Raw genomic sequence first — 27247 nt, forward strand, 5'->3', positions numbered from 1 at the left:
TAATATGTTGGGGGTGGAGACTATAATAATCCTCATTTAATCACTTATTAAATTTTTTTTTCTTAATTTATTGATTAATTTTTTTAGAACAATATACTAATGAAAGTGGATAAAATGATTTTCACTCATATGTCGAGAAAAATATCTATGGTTCTCATACACTTTCTTGTCTGGGTGTGCCATGTAAGATCTAATCTTGAACTCACTTCAGCATTATTCATTCAATTATGAGTTGTGCCTGAGTGATCTCAAAATTAGACCTCATATAATACTTCCTAACATGAAAGTGGATAGAAATCATAGATACATTTTCACTCGTGTCTTGAGAACAGTATTTATGATTCCCATATACTTTCATGCCAAGGTGTGGTGATCTAGAGGTCACTTCGGCATATTATATAATTATTTTGGGTAGACTTACACCTACTTACTATTTACATATTAGCTCTTAAACCTGACATAACTACTGTAAAACCTTACGCTATTCAAATTGCACCAATTGGATCTTAGCTTGATGATATTATTTTCTTCTAATAATCTAGAGTAGAAATAAGTTGTTGACCAGAATCATTCATTAATTGAGATTTGAAGAAGTTTTCAAACTTGTAAGAAAATCCTCATGTTTGGTAGAGTGGTATTCCAACTTGTCTATTTTGAATATTGTGGCATCTAAACATTGAATGTTTCGAATTACTTCAGTATGTTTCCATTGAGAACATCATCAAAGTTTCGTTCCTGACCAAAATGAGATTTTAAACCTTATTCCTATCAAAGATGCTCTTAGTTGACAGTTCTATGATAAAGAGGTCTTTAGAGAGGCTCAAGAACATGGCCATAAGATCATTTGCGTGAGTGACCGCACAAGCACTAAGCGAGGCAAAAAATTATGCCCAACAGAAAGCTTGAGAAATTTCCAAGAACATGGCCATAAGATCATTTGCGTGAGTGACCGCACAAGCACTAAGCGAGGCAAAAAATTATGCCCAACAGAAAGCTTGAGAAATTTCCAAGAATAGAACCATTCCAATTTGCACATACATAAATAGCATCGTACATATATTTAAACAATATCAACGATTTTTGCAAATTAAATATACAAAAAAAGCAGACAAAATTCCACCTCCTCCTTACTTCCATTTAATAATAATTAAAGATTAATTATATCATCGTCGAGATGCTAAATTACAAAATCTGCACAAGCACAATTTGAGCAGAACACAGATATGATGGAAAAAAAAATCAACTTGGCAGTACAACTCTTTTTACAGAAACACTGCCAAATAACTAACTATAAGGGATATGAGGCAACAACACTAAAATCCAGGCAAAACCGTGAGGTCAGCTATTCCTTTGGGAAGGTCTGCAATTTTCTTGAGTAGTGCAAGCCTGTTCTTCCTGACTCTTTCATCCTCCTGCATACGAGCAAACAATGTTTGGATGATTCTCTCATGTACAACAGAAACAAGAGTAGGTTCGCTAGTTAAATGTACATTAACAAGATAAAACTATTTCAAATAGAAGGAAATAGTAGCCCTGTGACTACTATTGCAAAAATTTTAGCATCTTTCAATGTTCTCCACAATGCCTAAATTTTACTTTTTTATCAGTATGTCTAAATCATTATTGCCACCATGTTTTTAAATTTACACTGATTAAGGGACTAGATGTCTGGTTAGCTTCAGTTTTTTCACCAGTAATTTTGAGAAAGAGTGATATTATCTTCAATAGAAGCACCTTAACTATTATGGGGTCAAGAACTTCTTGAAAGCGAGCAACGTAATTAAATGTATTAAGATTAAGACCAAGCCTTGATGATATTATATCAGCAGCATTGAACTTGATTACCAAACAAACCTAAAGAAACGATTGACAATTGTCACTACGACACTTTCTCCCCAAGACACAAGTTCCCATCTAGAGAGTACACATTAAAGAATTATATGTCCCTAGACCATGGAATGGAGGAACCAATTGATTGTAAAGAGTTAGGACTGCCTACTCTAACAATGCACATAAAAACCTGGTAAATACGTCAAAGAACATGCATTTAGACCAGTTGTGCTCACTCAAGGTACAGTTTATATGTACTTTCACTAATGTAGATATATGTATATATATTTAGCCAAGTGATTTACTAGAAATCACTACAGAGAAGATGAATGGATCCAAACTCCATAAGACCCTTTCTCTTGATGTGATTTATATTTCGGTGAAAAAAGATCCTTTCTCTAGATTGAAGGATGACATCTGCCAACTTTGAAAAAAGGAATTACATTAAACTGGGGAAGTACCAATAGATGTGCAATACGGAAGTGAGATGGACCCAAACTTCATGTGTGAATTTGCAATGCATGGGCAAGTGATACGACAGATTCACCACAACATTTGCATGAAAAATAAAAATTCACAAAAATAATATCCTGAGGAATGGATATGGTCCATAGTTAGGATATAAAAATGAATAATGCTGAAGTCAACTTGGGTTGGAACCTCATCGCACTTCTTGACATGAAAGTATATGGGAACCAAAGATGCTTTTCATTGAGATACAGGTGAAAAAGTATATATGGTTCCTATCCACTTTCACGTCAAGAAGTGTGATATGAGGTTCCAGCTTGAGGTCACTCCAGCACAACTCTATAAAAATTATGACAATTCACAAAATCACATTTCAAGTTTAATATCAAATTCCAAATTCCAAATTCATCTAAAACAAATTAATCATATTGCATCCATTGTTTTATACTTAACAAGTTTTAATCCCTCATACGAAAAAGCAAAACTTAAAGAGTATACGAATCACTTTTAACTTCTTTTTTTGGATAGGTAATCACTCTTAACTATAAAGCATAACTTAAGAGTATATGAAGGAAAAGTGGAGGTGTAGATTCAACACACAAAAAAATAGTGAAAAACAAAAACTAGTTGAAGAACAAGAGCCAGAGAATGCATGTTAATTGAATATTACTACAGGAAAATTAATAATTATAAAGATTATTATGTTATGATACTACAAAAGTAAAGAAAAAAGAAATAAAACACCTCCCCAAAAGGTGTACCCCTTTGTCAAAATGAACCCCAAAGACAACTGCAGCAACAAACCCAAAAGGCAACTGTGTCCCTAAGGTGTAAACATTTTCAATGCTTCTATAAGTAAGGCGTAAGCTTTTGAGGGAAAATATTTTTTTCCTATAGCCTCAAGGTGTATTACAAGAGCCTTTCCCTAGGGTGAGCCACCAGATGTATTATGAGAGCCTCGCCCTAAGACAAGCCTAAAGGTGTAAGCCTCCAAGCCTTCGAAAAATTATCTTGGAAAAGCATCTAAAATGGATATCTGGCTTTTACAAGGGTGTAAGTTTTAAAGAGGGAAAAGTGAATAAAATTTATCTTTTGGGACAATAATTGGTGTGGAGATTCTCCATTCATGACCTAGTCCTGGAACAATTTTTTTTTTTTCAAACAAGAAAAAACATGCAATTCAGAGTAGTGCAATATGGTCAGGTGACAACATCTACTTGGATCTTGGTTTTAGAAGAAATTTAACATCTGGGAGATAAAATTCCATAGTAAACCTTTTGAATTGCATCCAACATACTTCCATATCACCCAGAAATGAGGACAAACGATTTTAGGAGAAAACTCTCTATGCTTCCTACTCAATCAGATCATATTACCAAATGCCCATTCATTTTAATCCTTCCAATTTCTCAATGAATCAGAATCAGGTACAGTGTCCCATTCCTATAGAATAGGAACAGTGTCTATGTGGCAGGTGTCCCATTTCTATAGAATAGGAACAGTGTCTATGCGGCATGCTTTGGTTAGAGTTTAAACCACAATGGGCTCCTAACCACCATTTTCTATTAGCACGCAGCCTGGTGTGTTTATTCTTCAATAAAAGCATGCCACGTAGATACAGTTTTGCAATAGGAACGGAACACCGTTCTGTATCATGACTCTTTCTCAATTCCATGGTCTGGCTGTCCCAAATCTCATCCAAGGTGGCCTTCTTTGTTTGGACCACAACCTCAGAAAAGATCTTGATTCCATGCTCGTTCATTTTCATATCCACTCTTACTATTCCAATCCACTTTATTTTGGGTCTTCCTCTCGCTCTTTTTAGAACCTTCAACTTACATATTCCTTCTAATTGGGACCATAACCAATCTCCGTTGAACATGCCCAAACTATCTCAATCGACTTTCTCTTACTTGATCACCTATTGGAGCCAATACTATGTTTTGATGAATGTGTTTATTTCTAACATATATTTCCTAGATGTTTCACTCATCTGTCTCAACACAATATATTATTTGTTCAATGTGAAAATCAAAGAAGGATACGTCTTAGTCCATTATAGCATAGATTAGATAGTCAGGCCCACGTTTCAGATCATTTTGGGGGGATTTTCCCCAATCTGTGAAATCCTTACTTGAGAGTTGGCAATCACGTGCTTTTGCTACAAGAGTAGGTATCATGTGGAAATTGCTACCATTAGCAATTTGTTGGGGGCTCTGGTAGGAGAGCACTAGGATAGTTTTCAAAATAAAAAAAGACCTCGGTGCAGGGGATCATCAATGCCAGCCAACTTCTATTTTTATGGTCCAAGTCATTTCAGAAATTTCAGGGTATATGTTTAGAGAATTTTATTTTTAGATGGGAAAGAGTGACATTACGAGTCGTTGCAGATTTTTCTAACTTACTTTTGCAATGTAAATCTGGAAGAGGTGGTCTCCTTGACCACATAGTTACAGTTCCACTCATCAAAAAAGAAAAAGAGAAAAAAAATGATGAAAGAGCATACCACCATAACATAGACATTATTAAAGAAATCCTCGAGTGGTTGTAGTAGTTGTGATGATGTTTCAACAAAATCATCAACCTCGACACCTAAAAGGAAAGTATGATTTCAGCATTAGTAAGTACTTCTGAAAACATATGAAGGGAAGACAAAAGTGATAGAAGTGAGATTTAAGGAATCAATTTCTCATTATATTATGGAGAGAAAAATACCTGGGTGAATTTTGGACTTTGCAGCCACGAAAGCACTCCATAAAGCTCTCTCTTCATTTGTTTCAAATGCAGACTCACTTACCTAATAAGATTAACTCCATGACAAGTAAGGAAGTGTATAGACCATTTGTAATGAAAGATCCACACAGCTAAAGAGAAAAATCACATAATGGTCATTTTTCCAAATGTCTAATATTTTGAGAACCAATCTACTAAAGCAATAGAAAGAGAAAAGTCGTTCAAGATTTAAAAGGAAAGAACACATTCGAAATAACCGAAATTCAGATGAGAAAAAATTAAGAACAAAAATTTCTAACAATTTTTCAACTCCAAAATAGTAATTATATAAGAACCAGCTAATTCAAGCACAATTTTAATCCTAGCTCTGAACATGATATAAATTTTACCTCTACTGAAATTTTAACTCACAAATCCACTTAAAGTCACCTATTCGTAAGACCTAAGCCAGTGGAAAAACAATTGAAAATTTTAACATTACAAATGAAACCATGAAGAAAATTTTCATGATTCAAATCCCACAGGAATGACTTCAAAAAGCTCTTAAATATAAAATTTCAAGATGAAAATAGGATTATCACAGAAAAAAAAAAAAAAGAATACACAAATGTTTTCCGGTCCAAAAACTACAAAATGTTGATGCCAATGCTGTGATGATATCTCAATGATCAGATATACAATAGGAATCCAACAACTCTCCCTCCTGCTATGGTCTCCTTTTAAAATATTTGTGCATGTTTAACCTGATTGACAGAAGTTACTTCGAATTTGAACACTTTTGATCAGTTTGATTTGCCTCATTCCTCCCTGCTAGAGAAATATTGTCCTTTCACTGCTGTCCTAGGAAGAATGACTTTCCCTTGGAAAAAAAATTTAAATTTAAAATTCAAGAAAAAAATAGGAACACCAAATTGAGAAGCCTTCGTGGTCTCACATTTGTACCCTTTTAGCCATGTCATCCATGGGAAGAATTTGTACCCTTTTAACTCCCAACAAAGTCTAGAGTTCAGTAACCTTTTCACCTATCCTCAACCTTATCACCATATTAGTATCATAGCCATTGGTTCACGTGAACATCTAATCTTTATCAGGCTTTTGGAGCAAAACCTTCAACTGTTGAAGGACCGAAAGTTGTCCTTAGGTATGGTTCAGGATCATGGCAATGAGTACCATCCTGCAAACTTCCGCAAGAATAAATTTATGATTTTGAGAAGTTGATTAATTGAATACATATATGATTTTGACTTGATGTTTATCAACTACAACTAAAGATGTTATGTTGCTTCAACTTATGAACAGTCTTTGTTTGTGTGTATTTCATGATTGTATTGCATAAATGCATCTCAAGTCAATGACCTGCAAATGTGTCATATGGTACAAACAGTAAAGATAGGTCACCAACTCACCATATTGGCTTTGTTGGGTATCAGTGTCCAATATAGAAACATTTCCATGGCTAAGTTACATAGGTGGCTCTCACCAACCAATTAGAATAATAAATCAATATTACTTTCTTGAAAAGCCTTTTCATGATAATTTATTTGCACTTGATATTCTTAGCTAAGAAGACGATAGCTACATGTCTAATGTTTAATATCTTTATTATTATTATTATACAGATCTTTTGCAACTTGTTTAGAGTACTTCTATAATCTTGCTTCCGCTATGTCCACACCTGCTTGTTCAAGTGCCTCTCTCTGAGGTGTTCATCTTTACATGCCATAGTTTTGGCAAATCACTTAGCCCCAAGGGTGCTCGATCAATAATCTATCAGGCACTCTTCTAAGAGTGATTGCTTCTAGATTACCTCTCAAGAAAACAGACACCCATACTTGCCAGATTAAGAAGCATTACACCAGATACATAGATTCAACCTTCTGTTTTTGTTGTATTAACTTTCTTGTCATAGAAGATTTTCAAGTTCCAACTCAACTAGGACACTACAAAACTTACAAAATGCTATAAAAATGACAGCCCTGGGTAGAGGAACAGAGAAAAGTTAACATAAAGAATTGTATAGGATGTACAGAGGAAGATATATAATGGCTAAGCTAGCTAACAGTAAATGTATAACAAAATACCCCTAGCAACCAAATATAATAACTTAATATAGTTAAATTATTTTCACTACATCAGAATCCGATCTGCATCGGACAGAATAGAACTTGACTACCAGCATTTGAGAGTGAATTTCATCAACAAAGAACGGTTCCAGTGAGCAATAAAAATGCCCATTTAGGAAAATGATTAGATCAGGCAACTTATAATAACTCAACTAGTATAAGCTTTAGATAAATAAAAAACATGTGTACAACACATAATTTTTCAAGTCAAAATTGAACTACCTCCAAATCAGCATCCATATCCTTCCCACGTATGATTCTTGTCGGCCGAGAATATGCTTCAACAATCTTCGGCAGAAGCTCACCTTTAGACAAAGCCTCCATCTACAATTAATAAGGGAATCGATGCATCATCAAGGAATTATTCTCAGTGCCTTTATCATAGATACACCTCTTGTTACGTGGTCCAAGGTATTTGGAAACAGTAGACACTAATAATTTTTCTGATAAATTAGAGATATTGCACACACACAAAAAAAAGTATTTTCTTACAAAATAATGACACTTTCCATTATATTTTATGTTTAAAAAAAAAAATTAGGTTTCTATTTTTGAAACATATTTTCCAGAGGATAGAAAACCTCAAAATTGAAACCCTAACCAAAATACTTTGAGAATGTGATTATGATAACATTGCATATTCTGATTTCCTTCTTAACCAATAAAATGGGGTAGACATGGATGTGAATATGATGGATTAGGTCACCAACAAAGTCACAATTAGTGGATCTATACACTATAAGGATGAGATGCAACCCAATATAACAATTCTTCTACATCAAGAACACAAGAATGAACATAAGAGCATTGGACAAACTGAAGTCAAAAGTGAAACATTAATTGAAGACGCAATAAAAATGTACTGAGAAAATCTTCAATTCCTTATAAAGAAATCAACTTCAACATGCAAGGAATTTTTGTCCAAGTACCCAAATAGAGGCTTCACTAGACGTGTTGAAGAGACTTTGAAGATCTAACTAAGCTATCTTTGGGCATTTGACAACATTCAATTGTACAAGGGGCATTAACAACAGTAGGAGTGTGTTCATAGTGTAGTAGAAGCGTGTTCATAGTGTTAGTGATGTGGTTTTCATTGACTAAGAGAAAGCATATGCAATGATATCTAGAGAGTTAATTTGGCGGGTATTGGGAAAGAAAGAAGTCATGAATGGATATATTGACATAATTAAGGACATGTATGAAAAGGCTATGATTAGTGTGAGTGCAAATGAAATTAAAACAAATGAGTTCCAAATTATAATTGGTTTACATCAGGGTTCAACTTTGAGTCCATATTGGTTTATTTACCATCTTGGTGCATATATGCTTATCAAAAAAAATCTTGGTGCATATATATTTTTTATGTAGATGACGCAATATTAGCTGATAAGACTAGAGAGGGAGTTGATGAAAACTAAAATTATAGAGAGATGTGTTGGAGTTCAAGGGCTTTAGTATAAGTAGAAGTGTAGAACCATGACCATGTATGTGGAGAGTAACTTCAGAACTGAAACACATGAAGAGGAATGTCCAATAAAATTAATGGCCTAGAAATACCCCGGAGCGACCATTTCATTTTCTACAGTCTATTATACATAACGATGGGGAGATTGAGGAAGATGTTGCTTATATAATCAGAGATGAATGGTTAAAGTGGACGTGCACTTCTGGAGTGCTATGTGACTAGTGCCTACAAATTACAAGAAAATTCTATGAAACGGTAACAAGTCAACTATGCTTTGTGGAGCTAAATGTCGGACACTCAAGAAACAACATGCTAATAGAAAACACATTCGAGAAACTATAGAGGGTAGCTCCAATAGGCATTGAAGGTTGATTACAGCCTAGTTAGAAGGAATATGCAAGTTGAAGATTCTAAAAGAAAGACAAGAAACCCCAAAAAAAATGTGGATTAAGTTAGTGGATATGAACAAACTTCCAGCAGCAAATGATGTGGTTCCAAGGTAGAATGAAGGTACATGATTTGTTCAACCGACACCAAATTTTTGCGATAAGGCTTCAATGAAGATGATAATTCGATTATAAGAAGCTTGTCTGACAAGTTATAGCTTTTGTACTGTTCCAACTACGGATAGTCTGAATGCACATTTCTCAGTCATCTCTAAATACATCAATAATAAGGGATGGGTCAACATTACCTTGAGAACTTCTACATAACCATCTAATACTAGCAATACATTAAATATTAAAATTAGAAATCTTCAATATGGAGATAAATGCAGACAAAGGAAGTAATCATCTATGTATTGCATTAAAAAATCTTTTGTAACTAACTTTCAAGGACTCTCTATTGTACATTCCCAAAAAGATTACAACTTTTAAATTGCTAGGCATAGTTCAGAAAGTCAATTTGATCATTTCTATATTAATATTTCCACAATCAAAATGGGGTAGACTTCTCTACAGATCATCATCAAAGCCTTATCCCAAAGATGGACTTTTCTACAATAACAAACAAAAATCAAGATCGCTTTTGAGCAACTTCCACATTTCAATTAGCATTAAGTAATATGAAAAGAAATCTGAAGTAACTTACTTTAACTGCTGATTTTGTAGCCAGACATGGAAAATTTGCACGCTCTAAAAGGATACAACGGACCACTTCAGGGTTTACACCCTTATCCATCTGCCATAAAAATGTAAGTAATATGTATGAGATTAATAAGAAATTTCCATCATGAAGGGAAAATACCAAAGGCCATTACGTAAAATGGTAAAGATTTGCTACCAAGAAGAAGTCTTGGTTACGATTAAATTGTAATGAGAAACAGTGTTTTTCTCCTGACAGAAGCATTGCCTCGAAAACAAATTTAAAACCTTGCAGATGATGACTGTATAATTACTAGAGTAATCCATTTTCCATTTTTTGTAAGCTTTTTCTATATAATATCATCAGAGGCATTGGAATCTAATTGCAATATAACTGATTTGACCCATCAAATCTATGATTATTTTAAAAGGAGAAATACGTGTGTCCAATGAAGTGGGTGAGAAGAAGCTATCCTCCCTCCCACACAAAGCAGAACTATAATAATAATGTCAACAATTGCTTGGTCTCATCTAGAACTCCTAGGCCAATAGCTGAATTGATCGATCTTGAACTTTTTCTTGGTAGTGTTCATTTTTTCACTATCCAAAAAAAAAAATTATGGTAGCTGATGGATAGGATCCTACTAGTGAGTCTCTTTTTGACCCAGAAGATTTCTCATATGAGCATGTAGAGTCGTTTATTCTGTCCTGCAGTATTCAACATAAACAGCTTAGGCAGAATGGCTTATCCTGTCTTTTCAACCCAGATGCAAGAATTTCTTTAGTGAGATATTTGCCAGCCAAAATTTTGAAATAACAACCATCAAATTATCCACACTATGACCACGATGAAATGTCACATACTTAACTTTTGTCTTTGTCACATAGAAAAATCAATCATAAATAATAGTTTACACCACAGAGAGAAGTCATATAATACGATCATCTTGAGGTTGGAATCGTACATACCAGAAATTGCTCCAGTCTCTTTGTGACGAATTGATGAACCTAAAGAAGATTCCATGATTAAAATTGATGTGCAGAATAGGTGAAAAAAAAAAATCCAAAATTAAAGTACCAGAGCACAAGGATGGTCACAGGTCACCATCGCCAATCAGACCCACCATCCAAAGAGTTCAAAAGAGGATATGTATGCACACAAAAAAAAACCCTAAACCCAACTAGATAATGAAAGCCCTCTGATCTAACACTACCATATGGAAAATCAATAGAGTCCGATGAGACCTTCAGAATGCCCATAATGATTGTCTAATGATATGCTAGTGGTCAACCACTATGTGATTTGTTGCCGATGCACTTTCGATTAAAAAAATAGAAAGCAAAGAAATTACACTTACATCATCTAAGATACTGGCATCTACTTGTATGGGTTGAACTTCTGCAGCAAGTCTCAAAGCATTTCTTAAATCCAGGTTCTTATCATTTTCCACCAACACCTGGACCTAATTTCAAAGAAAAGCATAATTATATTGATGTAATTGTAATTGATGACACCCGCAAGATCTATTTCAATTGCACTCTCTAGTTAAAAGTGGTGTAAATATTTTGTATATAGATAACGCAGATTTTATAGTTACACCAAAAAAGAAAACAAAACAAAACTTACAAGACCATAAGAGATTCTTCGCAAGCCAAACGGGTCATTAGTGGAACTTGACTGGCAACCAGATGCGAATAAGCCAACAAGACTATCTAGTCTGCAGAATGCATAGCAAGATTTGGAACGGTAAAACACGGTAACATTTCTTTTTCATTCTAATTGGAAAACAAAGGCGCACAAAATAATATGGAAGAAAAAAAAATTATGGTTGATCAAGAAGAAAAGAATGTCCTACACCAACTTTCGGAAAATAAAATTTTGATCGATAAAAATAATTTTATTGAAATGAAATGGAACAAGGGGGGTCGAGGAGACCAACCCAAAACAAAAAAAGCAAACAAAGCAAAAGAAAAAGGAACAAAGAGTAACAGAGAACCCCAAACAACTATTACACTAACGACAAAGAACGCCCTATCCCATCTAACCACAAAATCTTCAAAGAAAACCCCTTTGAATTCCAAACAAGCAATGAGACACTTAATCAGCATGAACGAACATCTGCAATATAAATTGCAAAGGATTTATCCTTATGAAAAGCTGTTTCCTACAATAATCTCACTGTGATTTCATTTACAATACAAACGCATGGTTAAATTTTCTTAGACGACATTACTTGCATATTTTGCATGACTAGAATGATAATGAATTTGAAAATCAAGCTGGTGGAGAAAGATATGAATGAGGACTGGTGGTAGTGAGCTGACTTGTGGTATTCCTTTATCAATGGCTGAGTAGCGAAACGGAACAAATACCGGAATTGAACGACTTACTCACTATAAGATATGGTTGGCCAGAGGAGGATATGAAATAGATAGTCTTTCCTTCCCAAAGTTATGAAAACGAAAACCACATACTACAGTGCAATCATGCAAGGACCTAGTAATGAATCAAAGTACATTAAAGAAACCACCTACAAGTTTTTTCACCTTGATGAAAAGAACACATTTAAACATGGAGACCCCACTGAAGAGCTGTTTATGGAATTACTTCCAGCCTTTCAGCTTAAGGGGGAGCATGGAAAAGTGTGTATGCTGAAAAATGCAATATATTGACGAAGACAACTCCACGGGGGGGGCCCACAATATTTAGCAGAACTATGTTAAAAATGGGCTTCTATCAATGTTAGGAAGATCATACCGTTTTTTTATATGCGAGGTAGGAAGATCAGACTATCTTTTTGGTATATGTTGATGATATTGTTGTGACTAGGGATGATATTGGATTCATACACCACATGAAGCAAATTTCAAGTCAAAATTTTTTGATATTATGAATTTAGGCCCTATATGACACTTTCTTGATATTGAAGTCGCACGCTATTCTAAAGGCAGCTTTATCTTCCAAAGAAAGTATGTTCTTGACCATCTCTGTGAGACAAAAAAATTGGGTACTCCACCTAATTATCGCCCTCTTCAACAGAATCATTCCCTCCATATGGCGAAGGAAAATCTCTTATCTAATCCAGTATCATAGTGGCATTTAGTTGGAAAGATGATATATTTGACCATAACCAAAGAAAATATGACCCATTCTGTAAGTGTCGTTAGTCAATTTATGCATGCTCCTTGAATTCTCCATTTAGAAGTTGTTGAACATATACTGAGATATCTAAAGTCATGCCCAAACTCGTGTATTGATCGATAATCTACTTTTGATTTTTCTCCTAACTGAAACATCGCTTCAAGACAAGATCTAAACCTTGGTAAGAACACTTACACATCCCCGACTTGGTGCTTATGGTCTTATCTCTACTATGTATGGTCACACGTCCCTCTAGTTAGCTAACATTTTCCTTAAGGTAGTTGTACTCAACGTCTGAAGATCATTGGCAAGTTGAGCATGCCTAGCATACATACTCTAGCATGAGGGAGAGTTATTTTTTACTATATTTTCTTTAAGGAATTTTGAGGATTTTATTTTCTTTGTGCATACTTGTAATTTGATGTAATAAGGAAAACAGAAACACACATATAATGTGATAGGGAAAGAAACCAGATTTTTCTCTTTTTTTTCCCCATCTTCTTCCTCTCTTTTTTTATTCTTCTCAAGCAAACCCTAACCTCAACATCTCTTACACTTTGTGCATTACAAGTATGACACCGCGAACATAAAAGCCCTAAAGTGTCTTAAGGAAAATATCATAAAAGAATAAACTCTAACACTCAACAGGTTTGAACCTCGAAATTTCCATCCTTCGTTGCGTACTTCACTAACTATACCTATTTGGAAGGTTACCTTAGGTTGTCTCATACCACAAGTGTTTCTTCGTTTTTTATTATATATTTCTAGTTTTCACATGCTACCCATCATTTATGTTTGAAAACACAATAAACTAATTATTTGCTGTCATCATTCAAAGGTTATTCTACAATTTCAGCAGGTTCAAGCTGTTAACTGTACTCATATATAAGCCAACAATTTTTTCCATAACATTCTAAAACAGGGTTTGGATAGGATTTTCGCCAGCCCTAACATTTTTGATAAAGCACAGATGACGATGATTCTAAAATCAAAAATAAGTTCACATCCCCAGAAAATGAAAATGTTAATTATAACTGACCTGTCTGCAATTGACAAGACTATTCCTGCATCAGTTTTTGGAATTATATCTCCAGAAAATCTAGGAAGCGTGATCTCAAACAAGGCCTCGGCAACCTGTTTGACAGAAATGTTAACTATTAACAGACAATTGTCAAGAAGAAACAAGTACTAAATGCCATACATCAATAGTCTGCTTCAAGTTAGGTCAGATATATTACCATGAAAGAACAGAGCAAACCCTTATAAAACTAGATGTCACTTGGCCAAGACATTCTACGATGAAACCAGATTTTGACCCATCGTTATGAAAACCATTGCAAGATAATAAATAAAATGTTGCAGAGAAACAGATTTTATAATTTGGCTAAAGAGTTATCGAATTTAATTCAAAATGCATTTGGAGATCCAGTTATTATAGCTAAAGAAAACCTCCTGGAAGGGTATTGCAGGACAAACTATAGTGAAAATTCAGAAGTCAAAACTGAAAACAGACCGACTGTTTTTATTTTTTCTAGATAAGTAGCCAAAATAATTTATTAATGAAAAAAGGTATAAGAAGATGGGATAAGCATTACTGACGCAAAAGAGAAGGCTTTAAAAAATAGCAAAACACTACGGGTCATGGATGCCTTAAAACCTAGATTACCTTAACACGAACATGATAAAACAATTATATGTTACCTTAAAACCTCTAGTTAAGAAAACAATTTCTCACTTCCTCATTATTGTAGCAAATAAATTCAAAATTAATAACCTGTTCTGAATAACCATCCCTTAACGCATAATGACGTGCCATTATTCCAGAAAGAGACGTAAACTCCATAACAACAGAAGTAGCAAGATCTGACATAGCTAGTGATGCAGCCTCCCGAACAACTGGCAGCTGATCTTCATTTATTCCAAGGGCCATGCTTAGTTTAGTAACAGTATTTTGGACACGAATCATCTTGTCCAGCATAGTTCCAAGCTTCTCCTGTTTTAAGCATGTTGCCATCATCAGAGATACAAAAGAGTTAAAATTTATTATAATCCATAATATGGGTCCCATTCGGCAGCCAACGTTAGGGAGCCAATGCCTTTGTCCTATATGGGTTAGAAGTTTTGGAATGGGCTGATTTTTTGTGAAGATGATCTCCTCACCACAGAGATCATCCTCACAAAAAATCAGCCCAATCCATAACTTTTAAGCCATGTAGGAAAAAATTTGGCTCCTAATGTTGGCTGCCAAACACTGCCCCATATATATATATATATATATATGGGAAGTGATCGGATACGATGGGGCAAGGGCATCACACAGCGGCCAATATAGAGGGATGTTAATTAATCGTATGGTCAGCACCGGTCACATCAGTCCACCATGTAGCAAGAAAATCACTTGAGAGTAGCTGAGAAAACCTTTTGCCTCAAATTATTTTGATAATAAATTATGCGACTTACATGAAAAAGAATCCCTTTCAGTTGATTTCGAAATTCCGAAAACTTTTTGTGTGTGTCCATCTCATAGAAAAACTTTGCATCCTCGTATCGAGCTCTGCACCCAAAAAAAATATTGTATTGGTCCACGACAAAGACACTGCGAGAAAATGTTAAATATAGATCAATAATGAAAGTGTAGGCTTTGCATCCAAACCTGAGTACTGCTTCATTCCCTTTTCTTACTACAGTCTCATTGATGGATCCATTTGCCACCTACCCAAACAATCAAAAAATACTAATCTCACTATTTCATAAGTACCACCTAACTTGTGCTTAATTTAGGACTTAAAGAACCATAGTTAGGTCCCAAATAATGTAAATTGTCAGGCTTTCTCACAGCAATGAAGTACGGCAATAGCCTCCCAGTATCATCCGCCAAGGAAAAATACTTCTGGTGCTTCTGCATAACCTGCATGGTGGCGGATACAAAATAGAAGATCAGAACATTGATCATCTCGACTTATGAATTAGCTTTCCAATAGCCAATACAAAATAATCCAGGATAGTGTTGTTAAACGTGAGCATCGGCAGTAAAGGGAATTTTTAAGAGTAAGAGGTGGACTACCTAGGTGAGCCAAGACTACACCCTCACCTGATTTTTAAGATGCATAGGCTTCTAGGCACAAATCACCTAGGCAAGAATTACAGCCAAGCACTCCTATACAGGAAGAATGGTCGCTAGATCTTTAGATGAAAAGTGATAATGGGCAGAAATGTTGCACAGTCCAGTTATTAATTGAAATTTGGTTGAAATATTTTGATCTTAGAATTGCTTTCACATTACAAATTTTCATTCGTTTAGCAAATTGTAAATAGAAAACAACCAATTCAGTTTGATTGGTTATCTATAGAAGCAGATTCAAAACAACTTGGGATCTTTTCACCATTTCAAGCTGAAGATAGGGTCTTTCTGTAGAGCTTAAATTTCTTGCAGATTCTAGAAACAAATAGGTATTTTATTAATATAAAAAATCCACAAAGTTAGAAAAGCATATAAAGATCCATGACTAAAGTAGTTGATAACATATATGTAAGCATGCTTTTTGCACAACTTTTCAATAGTAAGAGTAGTTCACATTTATCCAGGCATGATTAATGTACTGGTACCAAAAATTCTTGTTGAGGGGCCAACACTATAATTATATAGGAGTACAGGACATCAGTTCCCTGAGAGTCCTAGTCACAATGAAGTTGATGGGGACCAAAGATTTTTGCGGTGATGGTCTGCCCATTATTCCCACCCCCCACCCCCTCCCCTCCTATAAGTATAACCGCAATTCAATAATATTCACCATGGAGGTCGAGAAGGCCTACCAAACAGAATACAGAGAGATAACATCTGGAGCCCTGTAATGCAATATCATACAAACAAAACTCTCCTTTTCCACTCTTCCCAAATAGAACAACAAACTTCAAGAGGAAGCATTCCCATAAAATCCTAACTCTCTCAAAAAAGGCGATAGTAGACCAACTTTGAGAAATGACTTCATTGAAGGAATTCACAACCAGAATGTTGGATTCTAAGTTATATATATATATATATGGAAAAAGGTTGCATAGACCGAGGGACCATGTAGAGCATGGACCGAGGTCCACATTTGGGCCATGTGGACTACCCCGTTGGTCCAAATGACAACTCAGCCCTCTTGTTTGTGGTCTAGACTGGGTTTGAAAAAAAAATCCAAAAAAAAAAAAAAAAAAGTATTTTTTGGAGCCAGATCCAAGTTCCAAAATGGACAGCCATTGAACTCCTAGATTTAAAATTTAAATCCAATGGTCAAAAAAACTCTTTTTTCATTTCTGTATTTTGGGGAGTTCATAAAATTTCATGATGTATTTGGGCGCTACATTGAGATGTGGTCCATAGCGATAGATGGTACAAGGTTCAACAACCAATGAAAAAAGCCAATGTATTGTCCTATATGCTGATTTTTTGTGAGGATGATCTCTATGGAGAGGAGGTCATCCTCACAAAAAATCAGCTCATTCCGAAACTTCTAACCCCATCAAAAGTGATTTACAAGTTGAAGAATCGTGGACCATTAATTTTTACCATTTATTTGTAAACCACTTTTGATGGGGTTAGAGGGTTTCAGAATGGGCTGATTTTTTGTGAGGATGACCTCCTCTCCATAGAGATCATCCTCAAAAAAAACCAGCGTATAGGAAAAAACATTGGCTTTTTTCATTGGTTGTTGAACCTAACCCATATATATATATATGGGGCGGCTCATATTGTGACAAAATCTATGACAATGGTTTTTTCTAAACCACTTTTGATGGGGTTAGAAGTTTCGGAATGGGCTAATTTTTGGTGAGGATGATCTCTATGGTGAGGAGATCCTCCTCACAAAAAATCAGCCCATTCCGAAACTTCTAACCCCAATTTACAAGTTGAAGAACAGTGGGCGATCAATTTTTTTGTAAACCAATTTTGATGGGGTTAGAAGTTTCAGAATGAGTAGATTTTTGGTGAGGGTGATCTCTATGGTGAGGAGATCATCCTCACCAAAAATCAGCCCATTCCGAAACTTCTAACCCATATAAGATAAAAACGATTGTCATAGATTTTGTCACAATTATTGTCCCATGAACCATCCCCTATATACATATGGGAAGCATTTAGAGGCCCTACAGGGAGACAAACATTGTGCCAAACCTTTTTCAAAATAAGGGTTAGAAGTTTCAGAATGAGCTGATTTTTGGTGAGGATGATCTCTTCACCACTTTTGAATCGTGGACCGTCCAAATTTTGAAAACCACTTTTGATGGGGTTAGAAGTTTCGGAATGGGTTGATTTTTTCTAACCCATACATTGAAAAAAAATGTTTGGCTCTCTTTAGGGCCTCCGAACGCCATATATACATACGCAATACACATATTATGCGGGGCCTCATATAGATAATGGGAGAGTTTAGGGTTATTAATTAGAGGAGAGTTGATTATATAAAAGAAGTGAGAAGGGTCATACTAAACTATAATCACATTTTATGACTTAATCTTCTTCTTTTTCTTCTTGCTTGATCTCTAGGGAGCTCTAAAGGAAAGAAAAAATGGTTGAGCACTTAAATAGTTAAATGGCTTACCATTATCAATAGATCTTCAGGGAGCTCTAAGAACGACTCTTTGAACTTTCCAAGTATTGGAATGGGTGCCTCAACAAGATTTACAACCTACATTTTATGGATGTAAAGGTTAAAAATCATGTTTATCATGTAATAAACTTCACCAAGAGAATAAAACTAACTGTACCTCCTTGACTAAGCTGTTCTGCATGATAAGATGCCCACCAACACTTTCTGCTAAAGAATTGGACTGCTCTAAAATTGTTTTCTTGCGCTCCTATAAGTCAAAAGCAGCTCAAACACAATAGGTAACAGTTTTTCCACTTCCATTGATCAAAATCAAGGTATTACATTTCAATTTTGATGTCTATTTAGGTCATATTGGAAATGAAAATATGTTTGGAAATATTTTGACTATTGTTGAAATCAATACAATTTTAAGGAAATGATGGAAATATTATGAATTGATAGAATGTTGACAAAATTTTCATCCAAAGTGTAGGAGATGATAAAAGAAACTCACAAGTCATCAAACTATAATAAACAAACATATGGATTTTTTTTATGGGTAAGTTGGACTTCATCCCACGACCTCAAAGTTGTTTTGCAATTTGTCAAACCAACTGAGCTATGGACACTTTAATAAGTACCCCTTTCTTAAATGAATCGACATGTACTATATTATCACATTCTTCTTCTTTTTTCTGATAGATCAAGCAATTTATTAATAAAAGAGGAGGCCGAGAGGCCCACCTACAAAAGATACTGAATAACAAAGAGAACATTAGGACCTACAAAGAGTGTCCCATTATCACATTATTATAATGAATAAAAAAAATACATTTTCACATTATCATATGCATTTTCTATCTTTTAAATATGTGTGAATAAGTTACTAATATATCTAACTAATTAGAACTTGGACGTTTGTATGTGCTTACTTCTATGAATATTTCAGTTGAAGTTTACAACTCATCGAAATATTTCCACCGAAATCTTACATTTTTTATACATAGCATTTGAATATTTACATTGAAATTCACTATTCATCGAAATATTTCACAAAATGAATAGTGATTTCCACTTAAATATATTCATAAAGAAATTGTAGGTTAAATTTTGTGTCCGATCTTGTGGAAATGGAAATATTTCGGTATATTTTGTGGAAATATGACAATTTAATACTATGATCAAAATACTCATATTACTACGGAGTTAACATGAACAATTAGAACCTGACCAGATTTTAGGTGTGGTCCGTATTTAGATATACATACATTTTCACAAATAAACTGTCCAAGGTTTATTATTGCCGATGTTTCTTCACAATAATCGTGATGGACAAAATACCAATTCAAATTGAATGGATTCAAAATTATGTTACTGCATGAACTAATAACTGGTACTAACAAAATCAAAGTACCACCCCACATGGAAAATGATAAGGTAAAGAATCACTGTAGCATACCTCAATTTGAATTGAAATTCCAGCCTTTTTAATTACATTATCGTAAGCCTCGGCCTTCTCTACCTATAAAAAATTTAAATATATAATACCAAAAAAGATTCTGAATCACTTAAACAGGAAAAAAGAAAGATAAGTCTTGAGAAAAAAAAACCTTACACAGGATCATAGAATGTAAACGAACAATAGAACTTCGATACAAAAATGTTAAACAATTGTTAATTCAGCCAAAAGTTTAATCAATTTTAGTTGCAAATCTTTATCATTTGAGTGTATATTGGTACTTCAAAACTATCATGCTCTACTTAAATTGGATGCAATCTTACAAATCAATTCAATCTCTTAAAACTGCTTGTGACCAAAATCCTAATAATTTATATTATTCAATCAATAAAAAATGAAACAGGAAAAAGAAAAAAGAAAAAAGGAGAAAGAGAGAGAGAGAAATCCAAATAATATGATAACAAGCCGATATTACAAATGAATAAAAAAAGAAAATGTTAAAAGTGCACAAATATACCTCGACAATAGTTGAAGCAGTATTACGAAGACCGTAAGATAGGTTCCCACTACATTATAAAAGTAAACATTAAAAGTGCATAATATTTTATGGTGTCACAAAAACTTTAGCTTGACCAAGAAAATGTAAGTACATTTTGGAATTAATTTCGGGGAAAAAAGTACAAATGTTAAACAATATTTAACAACAATAAAAACTTGATGCAAATTGAATGACTATCTTGTTAAAATATATTGCCTCAAGGTGTGTGTAGTTTATGCATCAAGGAAAGACGCAGTGTTCTATCCTAACGCATTAAGCCTCAACTCTATGAAGGTACAAATCTAGGCTAAACATTTATAAAATAATAGAATTCAAAATTTGAACTACTCCCAAACAAGTTTTAAAGTCTCATATTATTCTAGTGGTACAATTTTTTGAAAAAACTAAAACGGAACGAGAGAGAACTGAAACATTTCAGAAAATTCTTTTTAAATTGTTAAATTTTAGTTTTTTACTTAAATAAACATTAAAAAAAAAAACTTTTTTTAAGCGTTGAAAATGAAAGTTAGAATTAAAAATCACATTTTTAAGCGAATAATTGAAGGTTCGAATTAAAAATCCTATTTTTCCCATCATTGCGCTTAAATGCTTCAAAACGTTATAAAACAAACATAGGAACCTTGAAACATTGCATTTGATGTGTGTGTGTGTATATGTATATATATATAATGCTGTAAAAGTCTTCTTTATTGATTAAATAAATATTAGAAATTATAAAATTTGTTCAATGGTTAATTTAGTATTGAAATATTGATTATGATATATTTCAATTGTTTTGGAAATCATTACAGAACACTCTAAAACATTCTAAAAAAATTTGAAACAGACGAATTTCATTAAAAGATTTTTTTTACTCGCAAAATGTTTCAATATGTTTCATGAAATATATTGGAACATGAAAAAATATTCAAAATTTAACAATGTTCATTCTAGTATGTGTTGCAAACAACTCTACCTAAAACCAATTGGTGTTAAGAAAAGACACAACTATGTATATAAGAGGGTCAAATGTCGAACTGGGGCACAATATGTGAGCACGTGACACCCAAGAGCGAAGGCGGATAACACAACACTTGACACTCTCCCTCACACATAAGGGTGGAAAATTCCTTCGACGAGACTCGAACTCGTGACCTATACGGGCCGTACCGCTCTGCTACCATGTTGACAACCATTTACCGATCTTATGGAGAAGGGCAAAACTATGAATATAAGAGGGTCACAGGTCGAATTGGGGCACAATATGTAAGCATGTGAAACCCTGAGAGCGGAAGCGGAAAACACAACACTTAACACTCCTCACCCATAAGAGAGGAAAATTCCTTCGAGGAGACTTGAACCCGTGACATATACGAATCTAGTGCTATGATACCATGTTGTAAAGATAATTGGTGTTAAGAGCAGACACAAGTATGTATATAAGAGGGTCACGGGTCAAACTGGGGTATGATACATGAGCACATGACACCCGGGAGCAGAGGTGGATAACACAACACTCAACAGTATGTCACAAACAAAATTATATGTTGAAATATTTCCAAAATGGAATGAAACTTCGTAATGTTTATCCGAATATTTCTTAACTATTTGCTCCTACTAAGTTCTCTTAACCATTTTTATGTTTGTTCCCAAGTTTAAGGAATCCATTTCCAACGAACCCATATTGTAGGAGACTCCTCCATGTATTTACAAATTTCAAGAATAGTTTTTTCCTATACTAATTGTCAAACTGAATTAATAAAAGCTATGTCAACAAAAGAGATTGCAAGTTGACAAGAAGCATCTAGGCAAGTAAAAGTAGTTACCTCAAAATTCCTGCAAACATGAAGGGCACAACAACATCTCCGTGAAGGGCCAAAATCCAACGAATAGGCCTACTAAACATGACCTACAAGAGAATGAAAAAGCAACATGGAAATCAGTTTATTGAAAATAATAACATAAAACACCAAGTAGGTGGTACATTGTATTTAAAACAGAAAATGCTTTTTCCGTAAAAAAAAAAAAAATTAGATATGTAATGGAGTTGCCTAATTTTCTTCAATCAAACAGAATGACAAACATTAAAATAAAAAACACATATAAACACACATACTCAAGAACTAGTATAGAATGCACAAGGTGAACCCAATGCTTGTGCTGCAAGCTGCCTAACTCACCATACAAATACGAAGGTCCAAAAAAAACTTATCAGAGAACCAAGGTCCATATCACTATTTCCCTAGACTCCAGGTATTAGTATAGAACTAGGCCTCTCTCCCAACATTTTGATTATAGGCCTCAATTTTTTGTTTTACTAAGCTAAACACATAGCTTTAGTTTATAGACAATCAGATTTAGTCATTGTCATCTCAAACCCTTATCCTAAAGACGTGGGATCGCTAAAATGAATTCCATACCTTCTTTCAATTTTGTATAGGGCCATGTGTTCTATCATTGAAAATGTATTTATACCCGATTTATTACCTCAATCCATGTTCTTTTAGGTCTTCTCGTCACTCTTTTAGAACCTTCAACTTGCAAATTCCAAATAATTAAACCATCTTAATCGATTTTCTCTTTGTTTATTGCAAATTGGGGTTTACTCCTACATTTTCACCAATGGGTTGATTCTAATTTAATCTTTCTTAGTGTTTCCACTCATCAATGCTAGCATTCGCATCTTTGTTACCCTCGATCTATTAACACATTGCTTCTCGATCGCCCAACATCCAATTCTTGGGCTTTACTCCTACATTTTCACCAATGGGTTGATTTCTAATATCATCATTCTTAGTGTTTCCAATCATCGTTGCAGAAGAGTTTGGGTGCTTGGACACAGTAAGAAGAGATGGTTCGATGATCCGTGACAGACTACAGGCTGGCTAAATTGTGGCACACAGGTTGGGTTGGTTTCATGAGAGACGGCCCAGGATCAAGATGTTTGCACAAAAGTGCTTTGTGTAAGAGAGCACTGCCCTGAGTGGTGATCGTTGTGGGAAATGGCAAGCAGGCGAAGCGTAGTAGTCTGCAGATTGCTTATTCCCAGAAGCTAAAGTCTCTCTTGCTCATGTTAGCATTTGCATCTTTGTTACCCTCAATCAATTAACATGAAGCTTCTTCATCGCGCAAGATTCAATTCCATAAAACATAGCTAGTCTTGACATCATCTTATAAAAGTTTCCTTTAGTTTGATTGGGATTTGTCAATTACATAGCATTCCAAAATCAATCCTTTATGTTAACCATCCTTCTCTAATTTTATGGGAAATTATTCTAAATATCTACATCTTTATATATAATAGAACTAAGATAATGAAAATGGTTGTTTCAAAGTGTTTCCTCCCCATCAATTTTAATGACATTGCTCCTCATGTGTGTCAGTACCAAAGTTGCATTCCACATACTCAATCTTTGTTCTATTTATTCTAAAGTCCTTGGAGTCAAATGCAACTCTCCGCCTCTAGACACATGAACTAATACTACGTCACCTACAATTAACATACACAAAGGGATGTGTTCTTACATATGAGCAACTGCTTCTAAGTGGTAGGGGTAGAGTGGATCTCCCATCAATTTTCAAGTTGGAATGTATAATTGCATGAAATGAACTTTTAGAGTGAATTGTTGCTTTGGTGTGATTTCTTTCATATTCATGGAATGGTTCAGTTTGTGTTTCATAAAAAATTAAAGCCTAAAGGAAAAGCTGAAATATTGGAACAATGATGAATTTGAGAGGTTGGACCCAAAAAAGGGAGGCTTGCAAGAAGAAAAAGTTACTTTTGATAGAATTAACAAGACAAAATCCTTATTTTTGGAATAGAGCATAAAGACGTTGGAGTTGAGTACCAAAATCTTATCAAACCAAAGGAGATTAGTTGGAGACAAATATCAAAATAGATAGAGAGAAAGAAAGAGACAGATAAAAAAGGGATAAGTAGTTTTTTTCCTAATGCATTGTAAACAAGAAGGGAAGATTAACAATATCCTTCAATTGGTGTTAAACAGAATCTAGGTATGGAAGTGGGGGATCAAAGATGAGATTGTATATACTATTGGAAATAATATAGTTATTTTAGATTTTTTTTTGTTTAGTTATAGAATTTATTTTTCATATTTCTTATTGTAAGGGTTAGTCTTTTTGATTGATTGGTTAATATAAATTCCTACCAAGATCTCTAATTGAGACTTGATGATTTCTATTCCACTATTCTTCTTGGTATCAGAGCCATAGAGATCCATCGACAGCTCTCCTTGGGCTGATTTCCCTCCACAGTTTTGGCTCCTTGAAACATCCTCGCCTTACTCTTCTTCTCCAACCTTTTTTTATTGTTTTTGGAACTCCACAAACCTAGCAGCAGGACCATGTAAGGACTTCTCCTTCAGGGGTTTCTTTTTTTGTTATTATTTTTAGCCTGAAGTGTCCCAATCGCATGCTGCGATAATGCTGGTCTGTGAAAAACCTGCACTGTAGGCTGTAATACATGCTGCCAATTAGCTTTGCTGCTGGACTGGGATGAGTTTTTCTGACTCAATGTTTAGGGCTGGCTGCTGTGTGGCTGTTTTAGGGCTATTAGCCTCCTGATTTGGGCAGTGCAAGATCACTGTATGTCTTGCGGCAGTGCTGGTGCTTTTTTTGGACTGTTTTGGTGCTTTTTTTTTTCAACTGTTTTGTGGGTGTCTTGCGATATGTTTTTTGGTGCTGTTTTTGTGCTGGTTTGTGCTAATGTTCTACAAGTGCAATTTTTTTTCTGGTTCATCTAGGCTGAGGTTTGGACTGGCAGCACTGTTGTAAGTAGAATTTGGCTGGGTTGTGTGATAGAGCTTCCCCCCCCCCCCCCCCTCCCCTCTCCTCCCTTTATTTTTTGTTATTGTTTGAGGTTGTCCTTCGCTATTTGGTGATCACGAGACCTCCCTTCAAACCAAAACAATGACTTATGAACAATCCATTACAAGTTCCACCACAATTCTTGGGTCTAATTCTTCAGCCCAATGTATTACCACTGCTCTTCTCGATGATCGGAACTTTCAATCATGATCCCGATCTATGCGACTTTATCTCGATGGTAGAGGAAAATTTAGATGGCTTTCTGGCACAGTTACTAAGTCACCCCTTACTGATCCCAAATTTGAATCATGGGAGATCGACAATTGCATCATCCTCGGGTAGTTATTCAACTCCATGGAACAGCGCATCTATACCATGTTCATGTACCGAGACTGTCTCCTTTTTGTGATCAGCACTTACTCAAACATATGCACATGCTAGGAATGACTCGAGGATTCATGAACTCTATCAAGACATTGTCCACGCTACACAAGGGACTCAGAGTGTAGTTAATTACTTTGGATTTCTTTAGTCACGTTGGAAGGAACTTTCTCATTATGGGTCTATGATTGAATTATCTTCAAAAGCAGTCAATCATGTGCTTAAGAGGATTGCTCGACATCAGACCTACCAATTTCTTATGGGTTTACGTCCTAAGTTTGAGGCACTTTGGACATAGATCCTCAACACCATTCCTTTACCTTCTCTATTTGAGATATTTGTGACCATTGATAGTGATGAGTGTCATCGTCGTATTGTTCCTTCTCAAACTCCGGTTTCTACGATTCTTTCTACTCCAGCTACAGATTAGATAGTCTTACTTGCCAACTTGAGTTTTCCCAACTCTCGTGCCTCAGGATCCGGGAATTGTGGTCGTGATAAAAGGAGTGGTCTTATTTGTAGTCATTGTGGGAAAACTGGCCATGAGAAGGCCCGTTGCTTTTAGCTCTATCCTCATCTGAGACCACAATCTCCTTCCACTCCATCTTTGGGATAGTCTGCTCCTCATGCCGCTACAATGGATTCGTCACCATTCCTCCTTCTTCACTTGGCACCATTGATTTGCAACAGCTATAAACACAGATTGTTACTATTGTCCAGGATCAGATTCATGCTCATACTCACTAATCCTCGCATGTGGCCTCAATTACTACGCCTTCAGGTACATCCTCTGCTTTCCATGTCACTCGATCTGGCTCTGCTCCTTTGACCTGGGTTATTGTTTCTAGTGCCTCTGATCACATGACCAATGAGTCTAGCCATTTTACCTCTTCTATTTTTCCTACCACCCATAGGGAGGTTCGCCTTGCTAATAAATCTCTTACACCTATCCACAGCAAGGGTATCATCCCCTTATCATCCGGGATTTCACTAGATTTTGTACTTCATCTCTTTCACTTATCTCTTAATCTTTTGTTTGTGAGTAGTATTACTAAGTCTCTCAATTGCTCAGTACCTTTTTTCCAACTCACTGTACTTTTCAGGACCTGACTTCGAGGAAGATTTTTTACAAGGGATATGAAAGGGATGGGTTGTACTTGTTTGAATCTTAGCTTACTATCATTCCAGCTTCTGTACTTACCTCCTCTAGAAGTATATTTTTTCCTTTCAGAATCTAGATTTATGGCATATTTGCCTAGGACATGCCAATTTTCAGCACTTATGCTCTTATTTCCTATTTTTAAAATTGTTTGTAGTGAACATGAATTTCAGTGTTCTGTGTGTGAACTTTCTAAATACTCGCACTTCTTATATTCCTCGTATGCATCGATTTAATACAATATTTGATTTTGTTCATTCTAATGTATGGGGGTCTTCCCCTATTACTACTTTTAATGGTTATAGATATTATGTTACATTTATTGATGACTATTCTCATTGTACTTAGGTTTATCTAATGCGTTCTCATTCTGATGTGTTTCCTATTTGTCAATTTTCTTAAAATGATTCAAACTCAGTATAATATTACTATTAAGTCTCTTCGATTTAATAATCGGGGGGAAT

General features: G+C 35.0%; 1 protein-coding gene across 4 annotated transcripts in view; it reads right to left on the minus strand.

Moving 5' to 3' along the window:
• Window positions 1-1039: 1039 nt before the first annotated feature.
• The window catches only part of EDD1 (glycine-tRNA ligase), a 66704-nt gene continuing 40496 nt past the window's right edge, over window positions 1040-27247 (minus strand). For 2 of the 4 annotated variants that reach the window (XM_086418013.1, XM_086418014.1), the window contains exons 19-36: window positions 22243-22325; window positions 20396-20444; window positions 19879-19941; window positions 18598-18687; window positions 18432-18518; window positions 15683-15754; window positions 15500-15558; window positions 15307-15400; window positions 14621-14839; window positions 13886-13980; window positions 11332-11422; window positions 11063-11167; window positions 10674-10712; window positions 9712-9801; window positions 7377-7478; window positions 5014-5095; window positions 4805-4890; window positions 1040-1412 (exon numbers count right to left, since the gene is read on the minus strand). In XM_086418013.1, coding sequence (XP_086274139.1) covers window positions 1314-1412; window positions 4805-4890; window positions 5014-5095; window positions 7377-7478; window positions 9712-9801; window positions 10674-10712; window positions 11063-11167; window positions 11332-11422; window positions 13886-13980; window positions 14621-14839; window positions 15307-15400; window positions 15500-15558; window positions 15683-15754; window positions 18432-18518; window positions 18598-18687; window positions 19879-19941; window positions 20396-20444; window positions 22243-22325 — 1605 coding nt within the window. In that variant the 3' untranslated portion in view covers window positions 1040-1313. Of the gene's footprint in view, window positions 1413-4804; window positions 4891-5013; window positions 5163-7376; window positions 7479-9711; window positions 9802-10669; window positions 10713-11062; window positions 11168-11331; window positions 11423-13885; window positions 13981-14620; window positions 14840-15306; window positions 15401-15499; window positions 15559-15682; window positions 15755-18431; window positions 18519-18597; window positions 18688-19878; window positions 19942-20395; window positions 20445-22242; window positions 22326-27247 lie in introns of those variants that run through there. The other 2 variants (XR_015170510.1, XR_015170511.1) reach the window with 2 other exon arrangements.

The sequence above is a fragment of the Akebia trifoliata genome, chromosome 12, assembly GCF_017979445.1.
Source record: "Akebia trifoliata isolate Shusen 1 chromosome 12, ASM1797944v1, whole genome shotgun sequence".
Lineage (NCBI taxonomy): Eukaryota > Viridiplantae > Streptophyta > Magnoliopsida > Ranunculales > Lardizabalaceae > Akebia > Akebia trifoliata.